Raw genomic sequence first — 17,540 nt, forward strand, 5'->3', positions numbered from 1 at the left:
GATAAAAATTCGTGAGACCATCTCACAAGAGACCTACTCGAACTTCAAATTAGTGATTTGAAAACTGATTATTATCATTACTTTTTATATGAGAGAGAGACTTAGTTATAATTTTTTCAAATTTGAAACATGGTTGCAAATTTGAGATATATGTGTCAGCTCGACTATAAACTATTGGCACTTAATGTAAATCTTGGGTTTCGATTTTAAAACAGAAACAGAAAATTAATTTCAAAATTCATATGATTGAGAGATACCTCCGACTTTTATTCTCGCCCTTGGACCAAATGGTGATAGGGTGGAGCCACAAGACAAGACACACTTCAAATGCCTTACCCGTTCGCCTTTATAATTTAATATTTTCAATATATATATATATATATATATATATATATATATATATATATATATATATATATATATATATTATCACGACCTTCAAGCTGAGCACAAATTATAATTTTGAGCATCCACATGTAATTAGTCGTGCATTAAAGTTATTACTAACCAATTCTATAACAACTTAAGGTTATTATTTCATCAATTGTATACTAATAAACTCTTATAACAATTTAGATTAATCGTTTTACGTCCAAAGCCGGATCTGTATTTGCACCATCCATGTTATATAACAAGGAGTTATGATAGAAAAAGAGGCAAGAGAAGATTGCAAATAAAAGATTTCTATAACAGGAACTTCTCTGATACATCAACAGCAATTAATCTCTCTTCTTTTGGTTTTCTGGGCTGGGGCAACTTAATCTTCAGAATCTGACTAAAGAGTAGAAAATACTCAAAAAAAAAAAAAATAGAAAAAAAGAAGACAGAATCAGCTTGCAGATTCAGAGATGCTCTTTAATGATGGTCGCCATGTTCTGTTTTTTGATGCAGCATTTACAGATGTGCTGTTTCTTGATTTTTGCCTGCCATGCTTCACCTGTTAAAAAAACCAAAAAAACAGACACATTACTTAGAAATAAAATAGGATCATTTCAGTTGGGACAAATAAGCATTGGAAATATGAGTTGTTCATGTATTTCTTGTGTTTCAAAAAATAAATGATATTTCAAAAATTATTCAGAATGTGATAACTCTTAGCAAAAGGGTTGTGAAAAAAATTAAATTTACACATTAAACAATAGTTTTGACTTAAACTAATCCCAGATCAATTATTTAGCAGCAGAAAGACTTAATGGAAGGTTTCAAGATCTCTAGATCTAAATCCAACCACAAATTAGCACAAGAGGAATAAAGGTAAAATATTCTCAATTATTATTATTATTATTATTATTATTATCGTAAATATGTAACATATCGCATCTTAAAAGTACAATTATTTAATTAATCAATCTCCAAACTTTATAATAAATTATTAAAAAGAAAATAAAGAAAAGAATAACCTGCTTCGTTTTCTCCACATCAGTTCTCCGAACAACTGCATCAAAATCAGAACTCTGCTTCCCGGTTATCTTCTGCTGATCTTGTTTCATCTTCGCCCCCAGCCCCTTCACCACCTCTGCCAAAAGATCACAAAAAAAGTCATCAAAAAAACTCGGAAACCAAGAAAATATACACGAATCTTCGGAAAAATGAAAGAGACCTTGGGCAGTGACGAGGCGGTAAACATGACCGAGAACCAGAGTATCCGTCGGCCGCAGGAGCTTAATCCGCGTGACACGAAGTGGGACGTTGCTGTTGCTCACCCTACTCGAGTAGTATTTTTCAGCGGATGGAGCCAGTGAACCGGCGGCGGCGGCGGAGGAATACAGGGTGGTGGTGAGGAGGAGAGCGACGTAATGGCCAGGATTCATCTTCATGACTTCGCCGACCGTAGGAGGCTTGAAGAGGTGATCGACTCTACCGGATGGGTGCTGGATTACGAGGCTGGCATTATCTATGGCTTGGCAGTTTCCCATCTGAAGAAGATGAAGCCGAAGGAGAAAGAATAGGAAGGATTTTGTTTGGAGGGATGTGGTGTGGAATAATAGATATAGGTCCACACCCAATGGTGTCAGCTATTCCTCGGTATGATGTCACACCTCTGAACACTTGTAGCATCTTACTCTGGTCCACAGACACCAGACAGAGAGAAAATTATATACATACCCACGCGTAAAATTAGTTGATCTATTAATAAATAAAGTAAAAAATAATACTTTTTATCGCTCGGAGGATCATATCTCATAAAAATAATTTGTGAAACCAAAAAATTGTTAATTATGTGTGTATATGTGTTGAAAGAATATAATATTATTGGGTATAATAATAGTTATTATCATTATATTTTGTAACGTAATATGCTTAAATATTTAAATTACATAAATATCGTTTGTTGTAAGTTTTTGTAAAATGACAAATGGTATTTTACAAATATATAGTAAAAATAGAATTAAAATTTCATTTTTTGTTATTATATAATTTAAAATATTTAAATTAAAACATTATAGTCAACTGTAATTTTTTGTAAGACGATAGATGTTTGATTCTACGAATATAATGTTTAAATAGGTGAAATGCAAGATTTTATTGGTGGTGTTTTAATTTTGAAGAAATTAAAATAGTGTTTTTACTTAAAAAAAAAAATTTGGGGGGTCATTCATAAATCCATGTGAAGTTAGATCGATGTTAATGTATGCCATTTGGTTTGGATTTAATATTCTGAATAAATATCAAAAAAATTATTTACAAAAAACATATATCAAAAGATATGAAAAGAAGAGTTTTATTAAAAAAATAAACTCTTTAAATAATAATATTATATCTAGAGTTTTTATCATAAATATATGGTATCGAAAAGAAAAACTCTATAATTTAATAAACACAATATTATCTCGAGGAAAACATAATTAAGGAATAAAATATATTTCTTTCAATCTCTAGATTTTTCTCTTTATGGACGAACACATAATCAGCAGAACTCCAATGAGTTAGCACGCAACTCACAATTTATCTCCCTCTACATTCGGAAACATATCAATGAACCATTGAGGGCCACACAAGTACTAGTGTGTTGAACGACTTATAAATGAGTTTATAAGTGTAAGGAAAAATAGAAGTATGACTTCTATGAGAGAAATGTAAATTTAAATTTATGGAAGTGTTCCTAAATTAAATGTTGGCAAATTGAATAATGTATTTGAAAATTGTGATTTTCATAAACATTATTATGGACTAAATTAAATTAATTCAAGTGTTGAATTAATTAAACACTAGTGGACCTAGTAGAGTCCAAATAATTAAATTAATTCAAGTGTTGAATTAATTAAATTATATTGAGTCTTGTAGAGCTCAATTTAAATAAATTATTTAACTAGTGGACTTGAGTAAATTCAAGTAATGTTTAATTAGTCTCAAATATGTTTGAGATAATTAAATTTAGTCCATGGTTTTTAATTTGTTAAAAACCATATAATATGCATGCATGGGAGGTGAAAGGTTGGGAGACTACTTTTTGAGTTTTCAAGGCATGGCATGCAAAAAGTGATTTCTACTTTTTCCACTACCAAGACTAGTCTTCCCACTTCCCTCCACAACCCTCATGGCCGAATTCCTCTCAACAATTCTCTCAAAAATTTTCTCTCTTTTCTTCTTCAATTGTTGAGGAGAAAAACACTCACTTCTCAAAGAAAAATGCCATACATTTTCTAGTGCAAGTGTAAGGTGGATCTTTTAAGTTTGGTGGTGGGCTTGATTGTGAAGGAAGGACTCAAGAACAAGGAGAGCTTGTAGATTTGTCTTGCCTTTGAAGAGCCAAGTTGTTTACAACTTGGTTGGAGCCATTACATCAATCTTTGAGATTGATAGGTAAATTTCTCAACACACTATGAATGTCATTTTGTGTTTTATTGTATTTGTTGCACAAAATTATGGGGTGACCGAAATTTTAGCATGAAAAATAAAAATTTTTGACTTCCGTTGCGCTTCCGGTCAACGTAACCGATCCCCTTTCAAGTGGTATCCGAGCTATGGTTACGATTTTGTGTAGCAAATACAAGATATTATATTGAGATCGATTTCTAACCGCATGAGTGTAAATTTTTGCAACCAAAACCGAGGCATTTTGCGGGGTGTTTCGGGCAGCATGTTGCTGCCCGTTTCGGGCAGCTCAGGCTGCCCGAGGGGCTGCCCATTTCGGGCAGCTAGGGCAGCCCGAGGGGCTGCCCGAACAGCCCCAATTTTAAAAATAAAAAAAAAAATTTTTGTTGCCGGAATCCGACGACGGAGCTCCGGCGACGGTGATGACGGCTAATGTTTCCAAAAGTGTTTTGGATTATCAAAGTGTCATGGGCCTTGAGTTGTTGGGCCATTGGATGGCTAACATATTTGTGAATTTTAAATGGGCCAAAATGTTTTTGGTGAAAAATAAGTTTTTGGGCCCTTAAGTTTAAAATTACAAAAGTTGCAAATTTATCTCATAAAATAAATAATTGAAGTTGGACTTTAATTATTTATAGTAAATTGTGATTTATAAGAAATTCGGTTATAAATAAATTAATTGGAAAGTAGACAAATGTGTTTGTATACTTTGTTAATTTAGTTTATAATCGTGGCGGTTAGTGATTGGATCAAGATATATAATATTGGATCAATTAATTATTGTGATAATTAATTGATGTTGTATGATATGTGATATTATGCATGAAGGATGATCAAAAGCCCAAGCCCAATTTGCTAGGTGTATGCTAGGATATTTTGTGTTGAATGATTGTAATAATTATCAATTTATAAAGTGGGCTTGGTTTATGGCCCGTTTGCCATGGATATTTATTTGTAAATATTAGTATAGTGGATGTATCCCTATTTGCCATGGATGTATCCCTATTTGCCATGGATATTTATTTGTAAATATTAGTATAGTGGATGATCAAGATTGGAAGATGGTGGCCATGATGATTATGAAGATCGAAGACATGTAAATATTGGAAGCTAATGTAATAGTTGCATTGCATCCCGTGCATTTACCCTAGGATTGGACCTAGGCCCGTGTTTAGCTCACACGGTCCGTTAGTATTGGGGCGATTGATCATCCTTGTTTGTTTACTGTTTATAATATATGCATGATATGTTATAAATAATGAGTATGTGCGTTATTATTATGATAATAACAAAGTTGCATGAATCCGGCAAACATACGATCAAACATGGCGAGCTTTTAAATAAAATTAATGATGAGAACTTTCAAAATTAAAAACCCTCATTTTGAATAAGATTCAAAATTAATATCAAGCCCGAAAAGGAGAATTATAAATTTGTTTATAATTTCCATGTCTTCCATCGACAATGGGTGCATGATGAACGCTACCCGTACTCGGGGCTCGGCTCATATTATTGGGGGAGCTTTGGGTGCCGGAAAGCTATGACATCCATTGACATGGTGATGTGAACTACGTGGAACTCCCATGATTTCGGCTCATATTATTGGGGGAACTCATGGCGACCGTCTATTAAGGTTCAACATCGATGGGTAAGGCTTGACACGTGAAGATGAACGACGTCATATTATTGGGTCCTAATCAAACGTGAGACAAAAGTTTACGTAGAGGGTTGCATTGTGATGCAATTGGAAACTACCTTTTAGGAATTGTGATTGGCTGATATTATTCGGGATCATAATTAGCTAATTGGACCTTACGTACCTACTGAGGAAAGGAGCTTCCCGTTTTCACTAGAGGGTAGTGAAAGATGTCAAAACAGTGGGAGCGAATATTTATGAAGTAAAAGTCCAAACTTCATATCTTACTAAATATTTTAAAATAGTCATCAACATTTATCTGTTTTTACTTTTCAGTACAAATTGACAATGTCTTCGATTCGCAATCCGATATCTGTAATACTCGACAAACACATATTAACTGGACCTAATTACCTCACTTGGCTAAGAAACCTGAAAATCGTCTTGAATTCGGAAAGGGTAGCATATACACTGACTGAGTCGCCCCCTGTTGAGGCTCCGACTGACTGCAATCCTGAGGAATTGCAGGCTTACAAGGAATGGTGTGACCATGACTTGATAGCCAGGTGTTATATGCTGACTTCTATGAATGATGAGCTGCAGAGGCGTTTTGAGGGTGCAAAGAATGCTGCTGACATTCATTTGCACCTCAAGGAGCTCTTTGGTGAGCAGACTCGGCCTCTTAGACATGCTACCGTCAAGGAGCTGATCACTTTGCGCATGCGAGATGGGGCCTCGCTCCATGAGCATGGCCTAAAGATGATCGGGCTCGTGGACAAGCTCGTTGGCATGGATCTGATCTTGCCTTCGGAGTTGATCACCGACGTGTTGCTCTTATCGCTGCCTAGCTCATTTGATCCTTTTGTGGTGAACTTCAACATAAACAAGCTAGAGCCGACCATTGAGGAGTTGGTGAATATGCTTGTTACGTTTGAATCAACCATCAAGAAAGAGAAGTTGGTTCTTTATGTGGGTTCTTCATCTGGTACGAAGATTGATCCACATGGGAAGGGAAAGAAGTGTTCTTTCCAACGTCCCAAGAAGAACGTGCCCTTGATGAGGCAATCTCCGAATCCTGTTGAGGCAGCCAGACCAGTTAAGGCTGACAAGACTGCTGATGTATGTCATCACTGCAAGAAGCCTGGACATTGGAGGCGTAACTGCAGGGAATATCTTGCCCAGAAGAGTTCTGGAAACGGTATGTTCTAAATTGAAGTAAACATTTCAATTAACTCTACTTCTTGGGTATTGGATACCGGATGTGGATCACATCTCTGTAATGTGTTGCAGGTGATGGGAAGAAGTAGGAGACTAAGGGAAGGTGAGACCTTCTTGAGGATAGGCAATGGAGCAAGAGTTGCTGCCAAGACCTTAAGAAATGTTTACTTATTGTTGAACAATGATTTTAAGTTAATTTTTTAAGAGATGTTTTGTTTGTGCCTTTTTGGTGAAAAAACATTGTTTCCATTTCTATTGTGATAAAGATGGATATTCTTGTCTATTTAGCAAAGGTGTTTGCAACATTTACAAGAATGAATGTTTAATTGGTACTTGAGAACTTGAAAACGATCTCTATAACTTAAAATTAAAAGATATTCCATTAAATGTCCATTCAAAGACAGACACCATATGAGATATGGATGGGTAAGCCTCCCAAATATTCTTATCTTAGAATATGGGGGTGCCCTGCTTATGAAGTAGGTAGTGGGAGATAAATTAGATAGTCGATCCATTTTATGTTACTAGGTGGGATATCCAAGGAATTCAGTTGGATATCATTTCTATCATCCCCAAGAAACATAGGTGTTTGTTTCTAGGAATGCAACTTTTTTGGAAGAGGAATTTCTATTGGATAGAAAAAGGAAGATAATAGAACTCGAAGAGGTTCGAGAGACACCCACAATTATAGAACCCACACCTGAAGATCCAAGAGAGGATATACAAACTCTAGAAGATCCGAGAAAGTCTCGAGACCACCTATGAGGTATGGTCAGCTTCTTGAAGAGGGCCATGATGAGCCTAACCATGGATGTGTTCCAATGATCTTCAAGGAAGCGTTATCTGATGTCGATTCATCCAAATGGCTTGAAGCTATGGAATCTGAGATGAATTCCATGCATTCGAACCAAGTGTGGGATCTTATAGATCCACCTGAGGGAACGGTTCCCATAGGGACTTGGGGCGGATGGGAAGGTATTGACCTTCAAGACACGATTGGTGGCAAAAGGATGTATTCAAAGACAAGGAGTTAACTTTGAGGAAACCTTTCCCCCAGTTGCAATGTTCAAGTCTATAAGGATATTGTTAGCCATAACTGCATGGTATGACTATGAGATATGGCAGATGGATGTTAAGACAGCCTTTCTTAATGGAGATATTAAGGAAGAGATTTACATGTCTCAACCCGAAGGGTTTACATCTGTCGGAAGTGAGCATATGGTATGCAAACTTCAAAGATCTATTTATGGTCTAAAACAGGCATCTAGGAGTTGGAACCTCAGATTCGATAGTACAATCAAAAGGTTTGGTTTTGATAAGAATCCTGAGGAACCCTGTGTGTATAAGAAGGTCAGTGGGAGTGTTGTGACATTCCTGGTGTTTTATGTTGATGACATTCTAATCATTGGGAATGATGTAGGAATGTTGCAATCAACTAAAATATGGTTAGCAAGTGAGTTCTCGATATAGGACTTGGGTGAAGCATCTTTTGTATTGGGAATATAGATCTATAGAGATAGATCAAGAAAATTGCTTGCTTTCACCCAGTTCACATACATTGATACCATCGTGAAGCGGTTCTCGATGGATGAGTCCAAGAGAGGACATATACCAATGTGTCATGGCGTGTCCCTATCCAAGTCTATGTCTCCCAAGACTGATGCAGAGATAGCGGCGATGACAAGCATTCCTTATGCATCTGCGATTGGTAGCATCATGTATGAGATGATATCTACACGTCCTGACGTGGTTTTCGCACTAAGTATAGTGAGTAGATATCAATCGAACCCTGGTCTTCCACACTGGAAATCCGTGAAAGACAAGCTCAAGTAGTTGAGAAGGACCAATAAATTGTTCTTGGTCTATGGGGTGGAGAACTGAAATTGGAAGGCTATACCGACTCTAGCTTCCAAAGCGATATCGATGACTCGAAGTCAACCTCTGCGTTTGTATTCATGATCAATGGTGCTGCTGTCTCTTGGAAAAGTTTCAAGCAAGACAATACTTCGGATTCCAGCACAGAGGCCGAATACATTGCTGCATCAGATGCAGCAAGAGAGGCTGTTTGGATAAGGAATTTCGTCTAAGAGTTGGACGTCATTCCTAATGGAGTTGCTCCTATCCCGGTGTTGTGTGACAACACGAGAGCTTTAGCTCAAGCAAATGAGCCAAGGTCTCATCAGAAGTCCAAACATGTATTGAGTAAGTACCACATCCTCGGAGAGATTGTGGAAAGAGGAAGAAGTGTCTTTTGACATAGTCGGCTTCGCATATATTGTTGTTGATCCACTAGCTAAGCCTTTACCTGGACCATTATTCGAAATGCATCGCGAATCAATGGGTTTGAAGCATATGGGTAGTTGGCTCTAGTGCAAGTGGGAGATTGTTAGAGTAGGTGCCCGTCGAGCCAAGTGTTGGCCGAGTGTTCACAATGAAACTCTATGTATAAGCAATCTTTATTTTAATAATATTTGAAATTATTATTTTGGCAAATCTTTATCTGTATACCCATGCTAGTTGCATAGATAAAGACATTGAATATACAAATAGTAGAAAGAATATGAGATGCTCATATGATGAGTATCATGAAACTCATATTTGGAATACTGTATATTCTAAACAGTTCCTAGTCGATTCAGCCGCCGCTAAGAAGGATATAGGTCGCTAGAGTTTGAGACTAGTATCTGCGATGTGAGTACCATGTTTCATTGGTAGGGGACATTGTGATGTCCGAGCATGCAGATAGGTGCTCCTGGTAGAGTGCACTGAACAACCCTCCATAAAAGGACTTTCCAAGTGGTTCCCACTTATCGAGTGGAAACGTCCTAGTTTATGGTTGTACACCATTAGTCCTTATGACCCGGGACAACATTGAGACTCTATGTGCTAGAATTACACTTTGACTTGTTTACCGACTCTCAAGGGGTCATCAAGTGGCAAGGTTGGGTGTTCTGTCGAAACACATAGGAGTCGATGCATTGTAGTCGGGGATTCACCGCTTACCTACGGGTATGGATATCCTATGTGTTTTCATGTATATGTAGTTTGAAATCTCTGATCAGAGTATGGTGGTAATTATGAAAGAGGTTTCATATATTACACCATCGATGCAACTACGACATGACACATAGTATCGATTCATTGACAACTCTCGATATACCAATGGTTGTCGAATCGGTCGGGATATATGAGTTGAAGGGACCGTACTGTACGCTAACCATAATTGAATGGTTCTTGCAGGCACTATCATTTGATACCTAGGGAATCATGTAAGCGATGCTGCTAGGCGTTTAACATGATTGGTTGGGTACTATCAGACTTGAGTTCTGACGTTCTTGTTATCAAGGAGTTGATAAGTAAGAATGGAGCAATTGGGGTATGCTCGTATAAGGACATGTTTAGTCCGAATCACATGGAGATGTGAACCCACGGCTAGTTGTATCAATGAACCATTGAGGGCCACACAAGTACTAGCTTTCTAGATCCCGTTGAGAAGTAAAAATAGTTCAATGTGTTGAACGGCTTATAAAGGAGTTTATAAGCGTAAGGAAAATTAGAAGTATGACTTCTATAAAGGAGAAACTAGTTCAATGTGTTGAACGACTTATAAATGAGTTTATAAGTGTAAGGAAAAATAGAAGTATGACTTCTATGAGAGAAATGTAAATTTTAATTTATGGAAGTGTTCCTGTATTAAATGTTGGCCAATTGAATAATGTATTTGAAATATTATTAAAATAAAGAAGAAGAAAAATTTATTTAATAAAACAACCATTTATTCAATAATAAAATACTAATGACACTATCAACATTAACTAGATAGAGTAATAAAAAATAATAAAAACCATCTAGACCAACTACGAAGCATCTCATTCAGTTAGCTCAACAGTATCTCCTGCTTCACCATGGTAAGAACCAGCAAACCCTGAGATTTTTACAAAAAACATCAGTATATCATGCTTCACCATTGTCAGAACCAGTAGACTCAGACATTTTTGCAGCAGCTTCATCATCTTAATCTCCTCTTTTTTCTCCAGAATGAACAGCAACATCAAGAAGCAATCGAAAGTTCGCAACATAAGTCTCATAATGCACAATAAGCTCTTTGGCATGCTGAATTTTTTGAAGTCCAAAGTTAATCTAGACATGGAGAAAAGAGGTAGATATCATGACATACTCAGAGGGCTTCACACCAGGTGAAGAAGACATGTTTTCAACATCTGGGGCAACACTAGGATCAAATCATGGCAGATCAAGCTTTTGATTTCTCTTAAAGTATGCTGGTGCAATCTTCACCACATCACTGAAGTCAGAACGTTCTACCCCCAAATCACGAACAAAACCATGTGATTTTAAAATCCCATAGATCAAAGAGGGGAAAGGAAACTTCTTTTTTTTAATCCACTATCTACAAACTGCAGCACAATTTTACAAACCAACATCCCAAAATTAAATATGGTACTCCTAGTACCAATTGAAAAAAGAACAATGGACTGTGGTGTGGTAACCACGGTATTATTTGTGGATAGAGTCCATTTTCGGATCATAGTCTTGTGGATAATTGAGTAAAATGATGTCAGATTTGCGGCAAATAGGCGTATAGGACAATCCAGAAATTTTTTGATCAAACCTCTAGTGAGGGTCGCAGAAACTTCATTAATATCAAGAGCCATTCTTTCTTCGGCCCCAGCGGGAGTATTGTAGAAAGCATTGATAACATAGTGATTGAAATTGTAGACCCGATCGTGGAAAAACACACGTCTGTATTTTTTTGATCTCTCATCAACCACATTGGATGAGAGATTTGATTAAAATTCCAGGATAGGTCTTTTTGAGTAAACAGCCACAACGCTCACAACAGACAGAAGTCCCCTAGTTTTGAAAAACTCAATCAAATTTTTCTTTCCGTACGAAGCAATATCACCATTTTTGTCATCAATCAAGCTTGCAGTAATGTAAAAGGACCACATAGCAAGAGCACTTCAAAATAAAATTTGTGGAAATTGACTTACTCAAGTCATAGTCCGAAATATCGATCTTGTCCATGGTGTCGTTAACATGGTTCTCAAACTACCCTCTTCATCATCACACTCTTCATTCTCACTATCAACATAATCATTTTTATCATCTTTTCCAGAATATTCATCAGAATCTGAGTCAGAACTGAATCAGAAGTAGAATCATCATATTTCCCTAGGCAGTTTTCTTTGAACACTTGCAACATTTATTCATCGGGTGCTTCAGTCTCTGGTTTGTGTATCTTCAAGCCCTTTTTTCTTTTAACCATGCAAGAAACTTAGCCAGATATTCTTCATCGTCTTTTTTTCAGCAGCAACATGTTTTGTTATTGTGACCAATTCAAAATCTTCATCATCGGAATAATTTCTAGATGAGAAATCAGGATCTAGAATATTCCCAGTGGAGAACGATGATAATAACTTCTTGAATGGGACGAAATCAATGTCATACCCTGCCTGACGCTTTGATCGTCTTGGTTGTGGAGGAACGGGGAAGACACGATCCATATCTTAAAAGTCCGCTAGATTGACCATATCAATTGCATTACCCAGATCCCCAGGGGCAATGACTTCAATCAGAACTGGTCATCAGTGACCGCAACCATCTGAAGTGAATCAATAGTAGGGTTTCAGAAGGCTTTATTGCCACATGGTGTGGAATACGGCGCTTGCATTCATTTCACTTCGAATATCAAGAGGATTATATCCAATTCCAGCAATATGTGAAATATAAATGAGGATTACAGATGAAAATTATGCTAATTTTAAAAAGAATTTGCTTCGAGAACACGAAGAATGAAAGCAAGAAAAATGCGGGCAATGAGAGTTTGAGTAGCATTAATAAAATTATACAAGCATTTAAACAATAAGACTTTCATCAGTTACAAAGATTATCCTACTGAAAAATATGCCAAAAATTAATCAAGTTTTACTCTCTCACCCAACGGTAAAAAAAACGAACAGTGCAAATATATTTCAAGAAAAACATCCAGATTTCACACCTCATCGACTCAACCCGTTAATCCACGGAAAATCAAAAATATTCAAAATAATAAAGATTAGGGTTTCATGCAATGTCACAAGCTCAAATATGATAACTCACTGATCAAGAGAAAATCACATAGCCATTAATATGCATGTCTTAATTATATCTAGAATACGATATATTAAAGAAATGTCAGTCTTGTTTTCATTGAAATCCTCCAGGTAGTTTTTCTTTTTTCTTATGTTATGATCTTTGTTTTGTGATTCGGAAGAGGTAGATCCCACATAGAAGAATATTCTTCATTGGACTCAGTTAGGTAGCTTTTTTAATTCATTTTCTTTTGATATAGAACAAGATTCTTTTTTTTTCTTTTGCTCAATCTTCTCGAGTCACTTTTCACTTGGGGCAAGATAATGGATTACAGAACATCCGTCAAATACTTTGTGACTTAGTCAGAGCACATCTCATGGACACATGTGTTGATTGAAATAAAACTGAGAAATTGAAAGCACATTAGGAAATAATCATCACAGTATAAAAAATTCACATAATAGGATGAATGATTTATGCAATATGTCTAACATTTTATAAATCCATATGCATGTTGAGTGTCGTCCCAGATGTTGCTACATCAAGAAAACATCAACGAGTGATTATCATGCATACAAATTGAGAGACTTCTTAATGTTGGAAAATATCTTGAAATCTAATGGTTTGTGAAAATATATGTCAGTTTGTTATCAGTTCCCACAAATTCCATTCAGATTATTATCTTCTCAACCAAATCTCGAATAAAGTGATGTATGATGTCAATATGTTGTGTGTGAGGGTGTTGTACTAAATTTTTGAAATGTCAATTTCAATCGAGTTGTCACAATAAAAAATCAAGGTCTCACTGTGGAAACCGTAGTCTTCTACCGTTCCGTTCATCATCAAGAGTTTTAACAACAACTACTAGCTTCTACACATTTAAATTCAGCAGTTGAAATATATACATAGTTTTATTTCTTGTCCATGACAAAGTTATTACTTAGGAAAAAGCATCCACTAGTGGTACTTTTCCAATCATCTAAATATGCAGACCAACAATCATAACTAAACCAAACTAAATTGTTGTTAGTTTCCTTTTTGCACCATAACCCTAGATTTACAGTCCCTGTAATGTATCTCAAAATTCGTTTTGCAACATTTAAATATGTGATCTTAGGATTAGCTTGATATCTATCACATGGACAGATGGACAGATGCTTAATATTATGTCAGGACGACTCACAGTTAAATAAAAAAAACTGCTAATGATTTTTAGGTACAAGGTATTGCCAACACCTTCGGTAACATCGTCCTTACCTAGTTTTTCACTCGATCCCATAGGAGTTTTTATGTGTTTGACATGTTCATTTGAGAATCTCTTCACCATATTTTTAGCATACTTGCTTTGACACCGAAATTTTTTATCATGCAATTGTTTAATTTGATGTCCAAGAAAGAAACTTAACTCAACTACCAATCTCATTTCAAATGTCGAAATTATACATCCAACAAATTTATCCACATGATTTTTTGAAGAAGCGCAAAAATTTATATCATCAACATAAATTTGACGTATGAATATATTATCATTCGAACTTTGAATAAAAAGAGTTTTATCGATCTCACCTTGTTTCAAGCCAATCTTAAGTGGATATTTAGTTAGCCTAACATACCATGTACTTGGATTTTTCTTCAGTCCATACAAAACCTTTTTAGCTTGTAAACATGGTCCAAATGATATGGATCCTCAAATATTTTCAATTGACTCACATAATCTTCTTAATTCAAAATGTCATTCAAAAAGCCCTTTTCACATCTATTTGATAAATTTTAATCCTCATATGACATGCAATGACAAGCAAGAGTCGGACTGGCTAAATGAGGGCTACATGAGAGAATGTTTCATAAAATCAACCCCATCAACCTTCGTATACTCCTGAGTAACAAACCGAGCTTTAATTCTAAAAACATTTCCTGTTCATCAATTTTTAACTTAAAAATCCATTTTGATTCAATCACATCAACATATTCAGGCTTTAGAACTGAATCTCACACATCATTGCGGACAAACTCTTCAAGTTCCTCGTACACATCATTAATCCAAAATTCATATTTTAAGGATCATTAATGTTTTTTGGTTTAATGTGTGACACAAAGCTTGAGTGTCTTACCTGACAGTATGCAGAAGTCTTGCATACTAACCAAATCATCTTTTGGTAATAAACCTTCTTCTTTCGTCGAGTTTGCATGTGATACCATTGTCCCACATCTTAAAAATGAAAGATTTTTTAAAATGAGTTTATAATGGCTTACAATGGACTTCTATAACAACTTGAGTTAATCATTTTCGTAAAGCGAGGACGAATACGAAATAGTTGTTATAGGGGCTCATTGTGCAGTCACGCAGCTGCGGGCCCGGCTCGGAGCGTGACAGAATGGTATCAGAGCCGGTCACCGGCATGGAACACCGAGAAATAAGTGCTATGCGGGGCAAAGTGCTACGTGCAGGAGAGCCACCTCTTGAACCTGCGGGGCAAAGTGCTACATGACGGGAGCCACCTCTTGAACCTATAGGAGCCATCTTTAGATTCTCGGCGCTGGTGGATCGAGGGGTCAGGCCGCGACAAGGACGTCGCGTTCTGAAGGAGGGGTGATTGTGATACCCTTGTCCCACATCTTAAAAATGAAAGATTAAAAATGAGTTTATAATGGCTTACAATGGACTTCTATAGCAACTTAGGTTAATCATTTTCGTAAAGCGAGGACGAATACGAAGTAGTTGCTATAGGGGCTCATTGTGCATGCACGCAGCTGCGGGCCCGGGCTCGAGGCATGACATTGCGTGTACAACCCTATGATTTGGGATGAGGGATGATCCTTCTAGATTTTTCTAGGAATGTATTTCCCAATTTTGTTCACACCATATTCATTATCATGTGTTTCATTAATTTAATCATCATCATCGGTTCTTTCAGTCTTAGTGGGGGTGTTATCCTTGGTGTGACAACATCAGGCACAACATATGTGTTGATCAACGACTCATATGTTTCAAGCAGACAATCTACATCATCCTTGATGGTCTTTCTTGCTAGATCTCGCACATCATCATGTTTTCTTATATTCTTCAATGCCTTGAAGTTTGTATGACCCAATTTTTTTATGACACAAATCTAGTTCACTTACCTTCGTATGTCTGTAAGCATATTCTTCTGAAATTTGATAGCAATTATTAGCAGATCTAGTACTTGTCATGATACAAGTGTTATTTTTATCAAATACTTCACAAGTATTTTTGTCAAACTTAAATGCAAGTCATCATCACATAATTTACTAATGCTTATTAAGTTTGAGTTAAATCTCTCAACATGAAGCACGTTGTGAATTCTAGGAAGTTCATCAACGTTCAATATCCATGTACCAGCAATCCTTCCTTTTGTACCACCTCTATAGGTTACTCAGCCACTTCTTAGTTCAACATAATCAGTAAAGTTGTCTTTTGAACCTGTCATGTGGCATGAGCACCCACTATCGAAATATCAGATACCTGAAATATTAGTTTTTAAGGATATATAAACAACAGTACAACGATTTCAGCATTAGGTACCCAAATCTTCTTCGCTGAAGGTTTCTTGACGAAGGTGTTGCGATTGGTGTTGTGCGACACTTGGTGCAAGATCAGACTTGCCTCCAAGCTCATTTTGTCGTCCCTCAACTTGAAATAGTAAGGTTTGATATGACCATGCTTAAAATAATAGTGAAATAAAAAGTAACGTCTCTTTTGTTTAGGCTTTTGAGCAATATCTTGTTTCGTTGTTGGTAGACTTTGACCGAATGAGTCTCTTTTGGAACAACACTATCAACACTTCATTTCACAAAAAATAGTTGGCTGAGATTTAGAGTTGGATTATTCTCTAACTTCAAACACACTATTGTTAAACTCCAGACCGGCTTTGCTATCCTTTCCATCATCAGTATGGAGTCTTCTTGGTTGATCTTGAGTTGAACTTAGCAAGATTTTGCGCCACTTTTTCGAGTTCAGCCTTGATATTTTCCATCTCCAGGTGCTTCTTACTTAAAAACACCTCAAGTATAGCCACATAACTTTTCATCTCGATGTTTTCCTTTGAGATGATCGAGTTCGATTTGTTCCTTTTGATTCAAACATTATATAGTTCCGCATAGGATTTCTGTACACTTTCTAAGGTCATTTCTTCTTCATCTACATCATGAATTTCTAGATCACTTGGATTAGAGTAATTTGTCATCTTGAGGCAGATATAACTTGATAATTTTGGAGATGTGTTCTGTAACACCGGAAAATCAGTCCACGTAGACCGCATGCATGAAAATTATTAAATTGATAAAATATTTTAATTAAATAATTTTGGATGCATGAATTATATATTTTGAGTGAATATATGATTAATTGTGTAAAAATTTGTTTGATTTCATGATTTAAATATTTTCAGACGAATATCGGTGGTCGGCCGGAACGGAGATGATTAAAGTGTTAAAGATTTTAAAGCTAAATTTTATTTTTAGTTAAGAAAATTTTATTTTAATATTTTAAGAATTATTGCGTTTTTAAGATCAAGTTTAAACTAATTAGTGGGGGCAAGAGATTTTATGTATTTTATAAGAGATTTTTTTTGGAAATAGGTATTTTTAAATATTTTGATTTGAAGCATAATGATTTTATTAATCTTAATGAGCCTAACTAATTATTTAAAAACTAGGACTGATTAAGCCCATTAATTAAATAACTAAAAAGAATTTTTGTTTTTATTATTATTTAAACTTAAACCAAAAGACACACGTACCTAAACACCTACACACA

At 36.0% G+C, this 17,540-nt stretch overlaps 1 protein-coding gene across 1 annotated transcript; it reads right to left on the reverse strand.

The window, feature by feature from the left end:
- Nucleotides 1-664: 664 nt before the first annotated feature.
- LOC140821446 (uncharacterized) lies at nucleotides 665-1,933 on the reverse strand. Its single transcript, XM_073181949.1, has 3 exons — nucleotides 1,601-1,933; nucleotides 1,401-1,516; nucleotides 665-937 (listed from the first exon to the last, which is right to left on the reverse strand). The coding sequence occupies exons 1-3, from the start codon at nucleotides 1,914-1,916 to the stop codon at nucleotides 830-832; spliced, it is 540 nt and encodes a 179-aa protein (XP_073038050.1). The 5' UTR covers nucleotides 1,917-1,933; the 3' UTR covers nucleotides 665-829.
- Between the last annotated feature and the right edge of the window lie 15,607 nt (nucleotides 1,934-17,540).

This window comes from Primulina eburnea, unplaced genomic scaffold (genome assembly GCF_022965805.1).
Source record: "Primulina eburnea isolate SZY01 unplaced genomic scaffold, ASM2296580v1 ctg567_ERROPOS1600000+, whole genome shotgun sequence".
Taxonomy (NCBI): Eukaryota; Viridiplantae; Streptophyta; class Magnoliopsida; order Lamiales; family Gesneriaceae; genus Primulina; species Primulina eburnea.

Bases quoted from the DNA above. Each gene is read 5' to 3' on its own strand.
- LOC140821446 (XM_073181949.1), bottom strand. From the start codon at position 1,916: ATGGGAAACTGCCAAGCCATAGATAATGCCAGCCTCGTAATCCAGCAC. The intron at 1,517-1,600 runs GTCTCTTTCATT...ATCTTTTGGCAG, and splicing joins CCGCCTCGTCACTGCCCAAG to AGGTGGTGAAGGGGCTGGGG. The intron at 938-1,400 runs GTTATTCTTTTC...TTTTTTTAACAG, and splicing joins ATGTGGAGAAAACGAAGCAG to GTGAAGCATGGCAGGCAAAA.